Below are 13,819 nucleotides of genomic sequence, written 5' to 3'. Positions count from 1 at the left end.
CATATTTTGACAACAATTTTTCATTTAATATGTAAAAATTAAATTAGACAAAAGTGGAATATTAAACATAAAATAATAGCATAAAATGATATAAAAATTATTATAATGAAATAAAAAATAGAAGAGACGAAAGATTAGTGAAGGTAAAAAAGAAAAAAGAAAAGTGTTGAGAGATTAGAGAAGAAGATGTGCGATAAAAACGAAACTGAAATACGGAACATTTACATAAAAATGAGAAGGTGAAAAAGAAAGAATATAAGAGAGTAGAAATTATAGAAGAAGAGAGAAGATGCATGTGGCAAAGAATGTGCGATAATGTTATTAGAGATTTGAGAAGATCGGGACTGAAATTATATGTGTAAGGATGAGAAAATTATTCGTAATCATAAGGCTAATATATAATAGGTTTAAGTTTGAGTTGGATGTGAGTTAAGTAAAATTTAGGTTGTAACATAATGCGGTTTGATTCGGTTTGGTTCAGTTTACAAAATACAAACCGCAAACCGAACCGTGCGGTTTTGTTAAAAAATGACTCAAACTAATCCGAATCAAATACGATTTTTTGCAATTTCGATTTAGTTTGGTTTGATTTTGAACACCCCTAGAAGCAGCTGATTAAAATTTTCTTTCTTCAAGACACTTAAAAACTATCTCTCAAATACACACTTGTTAGAGACAAGAGATTAAAAAAAAACAACAATTTAAATCTTTGAAATAAATAAAAATCATGCGCACAATTCAATACTCGTGAATCCATTCACCAAACTCTCTTGAATTGATTCACATAGACCTGATTAAGAAAAAATGTCAAACTTTACATGTGTTCATGTTTTCTTTCTTGTCACTAGTTAACCTTTACATGTGTTCATGTTTTCTTTCTTGTCAAAAATGTGGAAAAAATAATTCCTATAGAAATCACTAGTTAACCTTTACATGTGTTCGTGTTTTCTTTCTTGTCAAAAATGTTTCCTATGTCCACCGTCTAAGCAAAAGGGTATGGATGGCATGGGTAATTCACTTTATAATGTAGATTGAACTATTAATAAACAAACTTAATATAGATATTTAAAGTACATTATTATATATTTTAGTCCATAATGTTTCGTCCATAATGTTTCGTCCATAAATTCTTCTAATAAATTTGATCCTTATTTATTCTATATTTTCATAATTAGTCTCATAGGTAAAATCCAAGTTAACAATTGCCGGGTGAACTTCTAAAAAAACTCGTTAAAAGAATGCTAATAATTTACAGTTGGTTGATCATTCAGAATATAAACAACACGAAGCCACAATCTCTGCCAACAAAGGCAATCAACAAAACATAAACTCAACAGGAATTTTCATGCATGTTTGCCCAGGGAGGAGGTATACCACGCCGACTGCTTCAAGTGTACACAGCTGTTTATTTGAAGAAGAATGAGATGGAAATCAGCAAAGAAATTGGTATAAAAATTACTTAAAAACAATTAAGATGCATGCAAAACACTTACCTCAAGAGATCTTCAAGAATCAAAGAACTTCTCTCGATAAGATGGAGGGAGTGTATGAATTAATTTGTCCTTCCACGTGAGAAGATACTATAGAGCAAGAACACTTCCGTTTCGTGATTTTCCTCATTACCCCGGTGACGTAGAAGACACACCTGCAACTTGTAATGGATGTCCAGGAATGTTTGTCACTTCTGGACTTCCATGTAGAAGGGATGCCCTTTGGGGATTTGAGAGCATAAGTTGTTGCATGTCCTTTGATAGTACATTAAAAACTGCCTGAAGGTCTCCCTTTAATTTCTGACTTGTAATCATGGAATCATCCCCTCCCTTTCCAGATTCCTGCGTCTGATAAATAGCATTTAACAAGATTAAAAGATGATGTCTTGCGATATTAGTTTCTATTTGAATTTTACCCAATTTTAATCCATATATTTTCTTAGAAAGCGCAAATTTATTTACTAAGAACTAACATGTGCATTTTTTTTGTATAGGCGATTAGTATGTTAGTTGTTATGTTATATTTTCTCCCTATTTTTATTAACCATAGGGAGCAGAAGTAGTTAATAAATTCAAATAGAGGCTAGTTTAAAACCTTTTTAAGTACATGAGTTTTACAGAATAAATAATCCCAAAATAGATGCAATAAAGTACGCAGCAAAGCATCAGAAAACTATGAAGCATTTTCATATACTAACAGTAAAATATAAATAAGCCAGTCTGTCACATTTCATTATATCTTCTTTATTGCCACAGCATGCAATCTCTAAAGTTCACAAGTGTACAAGTATGATTCACACGTGCATGTACATTTACACATCGACAACAAAATACAGTTCACGATCTTCCAGAGCTGACTCAAGTGTGACCTTACATCTAATCCTGCCTAATTGGGCATGCACTTACTCAATAGTCGCTTAATATTCTGTGGAAGAACCAAAGACAAAACCCAATAGTAGTTTCTGATAGAACATAGAGCTGAGATAAAGAAACTTATAACAAGTAGTTTTATAGAAAATTCAGCATATTCAGAGATTCAGAGGAATAAACCTTTGTATTTAGGAACACTTCAATACAAGGAGAACTCTGAGGAGGAAAAGTTGATGGATGCAGTTGTTAAGAGTATCACATCGAAAATATATGGCTTGAACGTGTGCTTATTGGGGGCAATCATCACCCAACAAGTTGGTTTTGTAGGAAAGAGTTAGTCCGAATCACATTTCTTAACAGCAGTGAAGGGATGTCATGCATTCCAATGGTGGTGCTTGGTGAATCAACGCCGTCTACAGGTGTGTCAGAAAGTATTCCCACCTTCAAATATTAAGCGTTTTAAACCGGAATACGGGGACAAACGCCCAAAATCAAATGAAGAAGAGGATGAAACTAGAATCAGAGCCAGTGACTGATCAAGGAAATCAAAGCCTAATTGAAATAGCAAGGAAATTGAAGGAGAGAAAATAGGGACTCTTGAGGATGATGAAGAATTTGATATTGAAAAGGAAAGAGAGCAGAAAGGAGAATTTATCCCCCAGCACATGATTGCCTAAGATAAAGGAGAAGGATAATAGATTTGGTTTTGGAAGTCTATTTCAAAAGTCACCAAATAAAAACAATAATGGAACGAAGACCAGAACAATGTGTGACCACAATAGCTAAGTGGGTTACGAATAGGTCAATTAACAAAATTGCAGGACAAGAAAAAGGGACTAAATTGTGAGTGAGTTTAGAATTATTAAACTTGATCTCAGAATTTGGGTTGGGCCTAACTCATTCCTACAAAACCGGCTGGTAGAGTGAGGATTGCCCCCACTTATACACACAACACAGGCCATATCTCTAAGCAATATGGGACTAAATTCACCCCTTCAAACCCAACACAATGAACATGTGGGGGCTGCAATTAAGGCAAGCCAAATGCCACAATTAAGGCAGAAATTCCAACACATTCCCTCACGCTTGGGCCTCAATGAGTCCGAAGCGTGGACGATGCGGGAAGCCCAACAATGGATCTAAGATAGGCTCTGATACCATCTCAGATTTTCGGTTGGGCCTAACTCATCCCTACAAAACCGACTTGTCGGATAAGGATTGCCCCCACTTATAAACACAACACATGTCATATCTCTAAGCAATGTGAGACTAAATTCATCCCTTCAAACCCAACACAATGAAGGTGTTGGGGGATGCAATTAAGGCAACGAGGGACAGACCGCAATTAAGGCGGAAATTCCAACACACTCCCTCACGCTTGGGCCTCAATGAGCCCGAAGCGTGGACGATGCGGGAAGCCCAACAATGGATCTAGGATAAGCCGAACAATGCCTCTAAGCACACATTGGGTAATACAGTATGTTTCAAGTTCCAAAATTTGAGGAAGTCAGACATTTATGAGTGTTTTGAGAACAGAAAAGAGACTGACATCATATAATTCATCAGATAACCAAACAGATCCAGCTAAATGAAGTGCTAAGCATTCCTATGGTAATTGTTGTGGTGCATAATGTGACAAAAGAAAGAGCTTTACGACATCTCACCTCAGTTAGGATGGGACCCCTTCTAAAAGGACATTCTTGTTTACCCATTATGCTCAAGTTGAGGACAATGTGAAATTGGTGGGGTTTAAATATGCTCATCAAAATTGGGAGGTCCATTAAGAGAAATGAGAGAACATTTTGGAATGAATGAAGGAGAAGGGAGAATTATACTTGTGGAGGGGGATAATCGAAGGGTATCAGAGAATTGGCAAATGGTTATTATTGGGGGGAAGCTAAGAGTGAAAGTGATTTTCCCTTCGCAGTACGGCGGTCTTTCTTCTTTTTTTCATTTTACCTCTGAAGTGGGTGACTGTTTATACTAATACCTCAATTTCTCCATCTATATTCTGGTAAAATAATACCCCAATATCTTAATAGGGTATCAGAGCCTATGGATTTGCAGGCGGCCGTCAAACTATCCGGGCACCAAGCTCAGTAGTCTTGGGCACGGGTGTAATGGAAAAAATTTAGTCCCATATTCGAAAAGAGATAATACCTAGAAATAATTTATAAAGAGGAGGCAATCCTGACCTTACAAGCCAGTTTTTAATTGAAGAGTTAGACTTAGACCGATATTAAGACCTAATAGTCTCTAAACATCTAGCACTATTAGATGCTGACTTGCATGGTTAGTTAAACTCAGCCACAATCTCAGTTTGACTCTTTTGAACCACCTCAGACTTGCATGGCTAGTTCTAGTCCTTCTAAACAGTCTCAAAACTGGTACAACGTTAGATACTGCTCCCCATATTACACCTAACCAGCAGCATATGATAAACGAAGTTCCTCTAAAGTGTCAAGAGCATGTCTTACTCCGAAATAATTAAAGCTTAAAAGACAAACCTGTTGATTAGATACTGCTCCCCATATTACACCTAACCAGCAGCATATGATAAAAGAAGTTCCTCTAAAGTGTCAAGAGCATGTCTTACTCCGAAATAATTAAAGCTTAAAAGACAAACCTGTTGATTTTGCAGTACTTAATACTCCCTCTAATGTCAAGTTTTACCTCAGTATGTTTTTGTTTGTTCCTCTATCACAATGAATCTAGTTAGTGAGTCAGTTTGCTAAGGATAATGGTGTCTATTTTGAATGTCATTCTATTAATTGTTTTGTTAATCCGCCGGGTCCTACTTAAAAATTTCCTAGGCTTGGAATTCCCCATTCTTCTTTCAAGTCCTCCTTGTAGGGATTCAACTTCTTTCAATTTTTTTCTAAATACTGCTACTACTAAATCTGCCAACTATCATTGTTCAGTTCTATCCATTAGTAAATAATGTTGACTTTACTCTTAGTTCTTCCATGTTGTGTTTGTGGCACAATAAATTGTAGCCTTTCTGGTTCAAATAACAATGGAGTTGAATTTTGGGTAGAACAATATATGGGAAAGTTTCGTCATCTTCCCTCTCCTTTTCCCTCTGATACCACAAGATTTCGTGCCTCGGTTCTATTGAGAGAAAATGCAAGAAACAGAGAGAGATAAATCTCTGAAATATTCTAAAACTGAATTTCGAATTAATACTTTTGAGCAATAGGGCTCGGGCAAAGTACAAATAGGCAGTAATATGAACGAGTTACAGCTGTCACAGCTGTAAATAACTCCAACAGAAACTAACTAAAAGAAAGTTTAGTCACTAATCAAATATATAAAGCATATAAAACACATACCGAACATATATTCTAACAGTAACAGGTCGGTTAGGGGGTGAATTACATGGAGTCAGAATCTCTGTTTACTACACAAAATAGAAGGAAAAGAAACGGAAAGAAAGTAAAAGGAAAACGGAGAAGCTTTAATAGTCTAATATGTTATCTGTTTCAACCGGGTCTACTCACACAAAGGCCTCATTTACTTTGAAAACAATTCCTATTTTGCTTCCCTAAAGTCTGTGCTAGTTTTCCTGGATAGTAAGGAAAGATGAGATTCTTGAAGTGAACACTTGTCTTGCATTTCATGAAACAGTGAAAATGTCAAAACAGTTATTTTCATTATTTCCTAAAACGTGTCACTCTTAACTAGCACTTAAATTTCTCTCCATCATAATGGCTCACTTTAAAAGTCTCTTTTCTCCTTGTTAATAAATTAATAAGTAAAACTAACGAATTTTAGAAAACAATTATAGAAAATGTTTCCCCAAAGTAAATAAGACCTAAATTTTTCAGTCAGGCCACACTAAAAGACTAAATGTATATGTAATTCTATTATTATAAATTTTTCAACAAAACTTTTTGACAATATGTACAATTGTTTTACAAAATAACTCAAATTAAGTTATTCTAATTTTCCATGATTTTGAACAGAATGATTTTCATAGAGGTACCCTGACAGATCCTTGGCATTCACTGAACCCTATTCATTCACGCAAGCACATAAGGATGAAAATAACATTTTTGCTACTAGTGGCAAATCAATATTTAAATGTTTTGTGAAACATAAAAGGAGAGGGAGAAGGTATGATCACACAGTTAACGTATATTTCTGTTTTGACTTGAGCATCATTCATAATATATTAGCTGCCTTTAGATTTGACCATTTGTCTAACAGGATCATAAACTGTCAGCAAACAATAAAATCCCAATAAAATGTTCTTTGTTACGCAGGACGTACTATGATAAGAGAAAGGCTCTGTCAACCAACTGCATAAAGTCATTTGAGGATCTCAGTAGAGCAGATTACCTGTATTTCTTTGATGAGAAGTCTTTCTATCACATTGAAAGAATCCACAATTTCAACCTCGGAAAACTTAGAAATAAGTTGTTGTATGTCAGTTTTTATCCTTGCCTGCCTCCACAATCTATCTTGCTCTTGCTCAGCAACAGCACGCCTTCTTCGAAACCATGGCATAAAGTTGGGCCCATTCAAGAATCGCCTGATGAGGGCATTAAACCAAATCAAGTGTAGATTAGAAATTTAGTAAGTAAAGAACTTCAAATTGAGTGCAAATGAAAGTACGAGACAAAATTGGGGGAACAAGATAATAACCTGTATAAGTCAAGCCAGTTAGATTTCATTCGCTTTAAAATAAACTTCCCCGGGCCTCTTGCTGATAAACTAGCCAGAAATTCATTGGCATCAAATGGAGGTAGAGATGGAGGGTCTGTGTAAGGAGAAGATCCTTCTGATGGTATTGTAGTTCTAAAATATGGGGAAAAGGGTGCCAAAAAATTAGTTGTGAGCTCCAAGAAATGTCTCCGTAATATCTCATTGTTCACAACAGACATTGACTCCTCAACTCTTGGTGACAACCCAGCATCTATAAGCCTGTTTAAGATAGAAGTATCTGGCTTAGTCGTAGCAGAATAGGTACTCCAAATGGCTTCCTTATGTTCAGTCATTAGACAAAGAGGACCGTCTCTTCGCATCTTAACTGCATTCAATAAACTTGAAGGAGAGAACTTTTTTAGAGAAAGTTGTTGAAATCCAAGACCCTCAGGTCTACCCGAAATTCTGCCAGTCGAAGATCTACTCGATAGGGAAACCCGGTTTGAATTGGGAGGAGGACTTCCAACCGAGACAATATGGGGAATATTACGGAGGGCTTTGAGGAAGAAAAGGTTTGTCACACCTAATATCATCGGTGGGAAAGCCTCGCCTTCTTGAATTGAGTTTAATTGTGCAAACACGGGATCATGGATAGTAAAATAAGGCCTAAAATCAACACTGCAAAGCAATGGTGCAACCATACTGACAAGACTAGCAACAGCCTCACAACATTGTGGAGGCGTGGGGGCAATGATGAGCATTGGTTCACCAATAAGCAACAACTCCCACAACAACCAAAGCTGTAATAAAAGTCCACGAAACGAGCCAAAAAGATCCGAATCATGAAAAAGACCCTGCAGAACAGACTGATTGTTTGCAAGGAAAGGAACCATCGAGGAAGCAGATTCTTCAAAAGACAGTCCACTTTCAACCGGCAAACTAAGAGCAGGCGGTAAGTTTACTTTAAGCGAGGCATTTCCGATAGGAAGATCCATCACCTGACCAGGAACAGGAGGCGGCCATTTTGAAACATAAGCAGCAATATGCTCAAGTGCTTTCTTACCGATATCAAAAAACAAAGGACCTACAATTTGTAACAAAGGTCTAAACACACTAGAATAAGGTCTATGAGATAAAATCACAACAGATTTTTGTTCCCCGCCGCGTTTAAGCCTCTCATCATGTCTCTGCCTGTTAAACACATAACCATACAAATACTCCGAAGATTTCTTCCTATCCTCCAGAGAGTCGCCAGTGGCATTACCATTACCAGTTGGAGGTTTAAAATTCCTGCAAATTCGGAAAAAGAAAATACAGTCATGAATGCTGGAGCGGTTTTGATGCTGGGAAACAGAATCCGGGAAGGAACTGTAAGCAATTTCAAGCTCCTCGTCATGGGAAAGAACACCATGTGGATAACACTCTTCTACAAGCTGGCCTTGTTCGAGATCGAATCTAATGGCACAAAATGCAACAACCCATCGTTTCAGTGATTCTGAGTCAACACTCGGACTCAGTTCGGTTTTCACTTTAAACGAAGGAGACCTACTCATATCTCACCAACAGCTACATAAACCAATCAATAACAGATAACGGAACGAAAATAGGGTTGTGCGAGATCCAGGATTGTGTGAGGGATGAAATTGATGAAGATCTGGGGAATGAAAGGAACCTGATTTTGGTGATGTGTATGGATCGGAGAGATTGGACGAAAAAATGATTTGGAGGAGTTGACAGCGAGAGTCGCTAGCTTCAATATTCAGAAGAAGAAAAATTGTGGCAGGCGGAGGAATTGGAGGCGGTGGGAATGGTATGGCCGTATGGGAGAGGCGGGTTTCCTTCCGATTTTTCACAAGACGATATGAGTTGGATTTTTACACAATTATGAAAAATGGTTTTGTCGAAAGAGAAAGGGCATGTAGCCTAAAATTTCTAAACTTTTTTAATGAGTATATTGCTAAAATTAATGAATAATCATTACTAATAGTCTGGGTAAGTTATCAACACTTACTCCTCATCTTGACCATTAATTTTTCTCAATTTAATGGTTAAAATTAATGAGTATTAGTTTTTTTTCTCCATATTTAATTACTCATTAATTTTAACCATTAGATTGAAAAGAATTAATGGTCAAGATGAAGAGTAAGTGTTGATACCTTACTCTTGGAGTAAATATATCTCTCCTTATATATATATATATATATATATATATATATATATATATATATATATATGGAGCAGTTAAAATCGTCTTCGAGCAATGTGACATGTTGTACAGACATCTGTTTGATTGATCTTGATGGTGGGTGGTGCCTTAACGACAGAGTTACATGCATTAGATGAAACGGAAGAACATGTGTTCCTCGCGCTCGATTTCTTTGCTTTTCCTCTAGGCCTTCCACCTTGGGCCTTAGGAGTTTCCCATAATAGTTACCCTACAAGCTTTTGTCCCTACTTTGCAAGACAATGGTTTACCATATACGCCTTAGGTCGGTTGATTAGCCTAAGGAGATAAAGAGCCTTGATGGAACGTCATTATCTTTTGGAACAGGTACATCAAATGTCGAATCAAAAATTGAAAAGTCGTGCTTTTTCAAAAATATCCATTCATTTTCTTTCATTTCTTATCATACTCTCTTCATATTTGTCAAAACTCTTTTTTGCGAAATTCTCATATCATCATCAAACTTCATCTCATTTTCATAAAGCATCATCAATCATCATCTCATACTCATGACCCATTTCTCCAACTTCATCAATGGCTTCTCACAACCCTCAGAAAAGTTTCACTGACAAGCAACAAGGCAAGAGACCCGTGGTATCTTCTTCTCCTCCACCAGTGCCTAAGAGAGCAAGGACCAAGGTTCAAGCGTGCAAGGCAACACCTGATGCAAGGATTAAGAAGAAGTCATCCAAGGCTCAAATTGTTGAAGCTTTATGTCACAAGGTAAACATCCTCTCTCTGAGGATACTTTACAGCTCTACCAAGATAAGTTTTTGAACAAACCAATTGATCTTGAGTACTTTGTTAATGCATCATTTGAAACTGAATTGAGAGCTAAATTTCTGAAATCATTCGCTGAAGCAGAACTGTTGAAGTTTATTGGTCTGATTGTTAAAGCATTTTATTGTAATCTAGTTCTGACTCCTGCTAGTCTCGAGAGTAGATTCAAGGATAATATTGTTAAGTTCACTTGCTCGTATTTTACTAAATATTTGGATATGGTTTCTAGTGGTGCTGATATTTCTATGAGATTGACTGAGTATGACAAAATTTTATATGTTCTCTCCATTTCAAAATATGTCTATGAAAACCCTGCCATGTTGTTGCCTGAAGATTTCGTTTAGGAAGAATATTCTTTGAAGAAGTTTAGAATTCGAAGAGAGATGGTTGCTGATGATCATTTCGGAGATTAAAAATGGCTACTGATGGCCATGTTTCGAGGATGTTGTTTGAGTTGGAGTGAAGATGGTTAGAATCAGAGCTAATTAGAAGTGAATTATCTTTTGAGACTTAAACATTTTACGAAATACGTAAGGTACTGAGGCTTAACGTGTTTTCGTGGCATTCTCGGTTCTGATCACGTTGCCACGCATCGAAAGAGGGTTCAGGCGGGAGGATTTGAATTTCGAAGTAGTCTGTGTAACCGCACAAGGACAGATGGCATCCCAGGGATTCTTGTGGGTAACGTGGCATCATATTAGTGTAGGACCGTTAGGGTTGAAATTAGTATAAATAAGGGTCTTAATGTTAGGATTTCGTGTGTTCATTTTGTACAAATCACTCAAGTATCAAGTGTTTAGAGAACGAGTTCGCTGAGAAATGTACGTATGACACCAACACCATTTTAAATACATTTGTATCTTTCTTTATTCAAGTATCTTTTCAATTCCTTTATCCTTTTCGTTTAACTTTCATTTCGAAGCACTTTACTTTTCTGCATTTTACATTCTTGTACGTTATATTTCTGCACTTTACATTCCTGCAATTTATACGCTTTTGTTTATGTTTTCTTTGTCGAAAGTCACATTAACATGTATAACAAGTGTTGTTTTTAAGTGAATATTCATACGATCACATCACAAACAAGTTTTCTTGAAGTCAGAACAAACAAACATGAATCAAATCATATCGAGAGACAATTGTTTGACTATGTCCTAGGATCAATCTAGTCGATCCTGCGAGTGACCAAAGTATATTTTATAGTTTGGAGGACTAGCAGTTGTTTACCGGAAATTACCGTAAACAAATTGGCACACCTGGTGGGACAGTGTCAAACAGACTGTTATTAATTGATTGTTTTGTTTTGTCTAGAAAATATCAAGACCTTGTATGAACCTTAGGAACGGTAAATTAACCAACAGTGCACAACTGATTCCTAAACGAAGGTACAACAAGAAAATGGTCAATGCGGCCAGTGGAGGGGGAGATCAAGATCCCCCACAGGGGTCAGGAACAGTAGCGGCAAATTCTACGCACGTTTCGACTTTCACTCAAGAGGCGCAAGATATACCGGTTTCGACAGGGTCTGGACCCATAAGTAGTTCCCAGGCTATACCCGAGAATACTTCAGGGACAACAGGGACTGTTCCAGTCTCGAGTTCGACTATCGTGCCTCCACTTACAAGCGCAAGCGAGATACCACCTTTCTCGACAAACGCTGCAAGTCAATTATTTACCCCAGGACCATCAACTGCTTTTGAAGGTTGGAGACCCAACAACCCATATGGAATGCCATATTCATACATGGCAGGATTACGAGGAACAGGTCCTACATACACTACAACTAACCCAACTGCGTTTTCGCCTAATGTCGGTTCGATAGGTCGAAGCGCATAAAACACTGGGGTCTCTGCTCAAATACCTCCTTTAACCACAAATAGCCAAGCAGCATTTCGACAGAAAATGGATGCAAGTAACCATGATATGTTAGGGGTCCTTGCTAAAGAATTGGGGTCGATTTTTAATCCATTAGTAACAAACATTGCCAGGACTAACCAAGACAATGTGGAAACATATCAAAAGATATCATCACAAATAGGGCGAATGGTGGATTTTTTAGGAGTCCCACAAAATAGGCGAAGAAACAACCAATCAACCTATCAAGAAGGGGACCCAGTTCTAGAACAAGTTCGAACCACAGTACCGCCACCTAGGCCAACACTAGTCGAACGAAACCAAGTGGTAGATTTAGAAACTCAAAATCAGACGACTAACGTTGGTCGACAAGAAAATCCCCAGCAACAGCCTAGAGTAGGTATATTGGGAAGAGATGAACATCCTGACGAAGTTGTGCATAGGGTTAGGAGAGATAATTTGGCAACCGAAAATAATCTCACTGCCATGATAGAAAGAATAATGGCTAATAATGGCCTTAATACTGGACTTCGACATCCAAACTATACGTCTCCCATACCCGAATACATTATGCAAACAGAATTACCAAGAGGTACCAAGGTACCCAAATTCACGAAGTTTTCAAGGGACACTAGTGAATCAACGGTAGAACACATAGCCAGATATTTGACGGAAGCAGGAGATCTAGCAGGGAACGAGGATCTAAGAATTAAATACTTCCCTAGTTCGCTAACAAAAAATGCTTTTGTTTGGTTCACTACCTTACCCCCAAATTCAATAGACGCATGGACACACTTGGAGAGATTATTCCATGAACAATTCTATATGGGTCAAACCAAGATAAGTCTGAAAGAATTGGCTTGCATCAAGAGGAAATTCACAGAGCCTATAGATGATTACTTAAATAGGTTCCGTTTGATGAAATCAAGATGTTTCACGGTTGTCCCAGAACACGAATTAGTCGAAATGGCTGCAGGCGGTCTAGATTATTCAATCAGAAAGAAACTAGATACCCAATACCTAAGGGATATGGCCCAATTGGCAGACAGGCAGAAAAGGCCAGGGCAAATAAAAGTTACAAGAAGGAGAGGGTAGCATATGTCGAGGCTGAAGACGTTGACGGAGAATCTTTCGAAGATTCATACAGCGTGGAAGAGGTCGAAATAGATCTAGCTGAGTTAAAAGAAGCACCGCCTTATTCTTCCAAATTGCTCACCCCTTCTAATGTAAAAAATCCAGTAGAAAATGATAGAAACGATAGATTTCCTAAGAAAACTTATACATTTGACGTCACTAAATGTGACGAAATATTTGATTTGTTAGTAAAAGATGGCCAGATGATAGTGCCTCCCAATTCCAAAATTCCTCCGTTAGAACAACGGAAGAAACGAGGTTTTTGCAAATATCACGGTTTCTTAGGCCATAAAACCTCACAATGTTTTCTTTTCAGGGATCTAATTCAGAATGCTATCAAGGATGGATGTTTGAAATTCGCTGATAAAGCCAAGAATCATATGAAGGTTGACACAGACCCTTTGAGTGTTGCTGACACTAACATGTGTGAACCACTGGACGTCAACATGGTAGAAGTATCTGAAATCGATGTTGCTGAATCGGAGATAATTTCAACTAGAAAGCAGGCTACTGAAAGCCTAAATGACAATACAGTCTTCAATACTGATGTTGAAGAATCCCTTGATGCAGAGATGACTGAAGATCTGAAAGGGAAAACTAGCGAGGCCACTGAAGACCTCAGGGCGAAACTTCAGCAGATACAGATTTCTGAAGCTCCTCCGGCAGTTGTTAACATGGTCAATGTTAGGCGGCTGTTATATGAAATAGAAGAACTAGAAAAATGGCTGATAAGGGAGAAAGGAAACATCGAAATCCCACCAAGAGGGGAGAGTCTGAAAGATTATCTCTGGAATTGTCATGAGAAAAATGGTGGAAAAAT

The 13,819-nt window shown here is 37.5% G+C and overlaps 1 protein-coding gene across 1 annotated transcript; it reads right to left on the bottom strand.

Annotated features, from left to right (window-relative positions):
- Positions 1 to 1,210: 1,210 nt before the first annotated feature.
- LOC131594840 (uncharacterized) lies at positions 1,211 to 8,929 on the bottom strand. Its single transcript, XM_058867048.1, has 4 exons — positions 7,008 to 8,929; positions 6,702 to 6,894; positions 1,494 to 1,838; positions 1,211 to 1,401 (listed from the first exon to the last, which is right to left on the bottom strand). The coding sequence occupies exons 1-3, from the start codon at positions 8,558 to 8,560 to the stop codon at positions 1,620 to 1,622; spliced, it is 1,965 nt and encodes a 654-aa protein (XP_058723031.1). The 5' UTR covers positions 8,561 to 8,929; the 3' UTR covers positions 1,211 to 1,401; positions 1,494 to 1,619.
- Positions 8,930 to 13,819: the final 4,890 nt, after the last annotated feature.

The sequence above is a fragment of the Vicia villosa genome, linkage group LG4 (genome assembly GCF_029867415.1).
Source record: "Vicia villosa cultivar HV-30 ecotype Madison, WI linkage group LG4, Vvil1.0, whole genome shotgun sequence".
Taxonomy (NCBI): Eukaryota; Viridiplantae; Streptophyta; class Magnoliopsida; order Fabales; family Fabaceae; genus Vicia; species Vicia villosa.
This window is presented reverse-complemented; position numbering and strand designations above follow the sequence as displayed.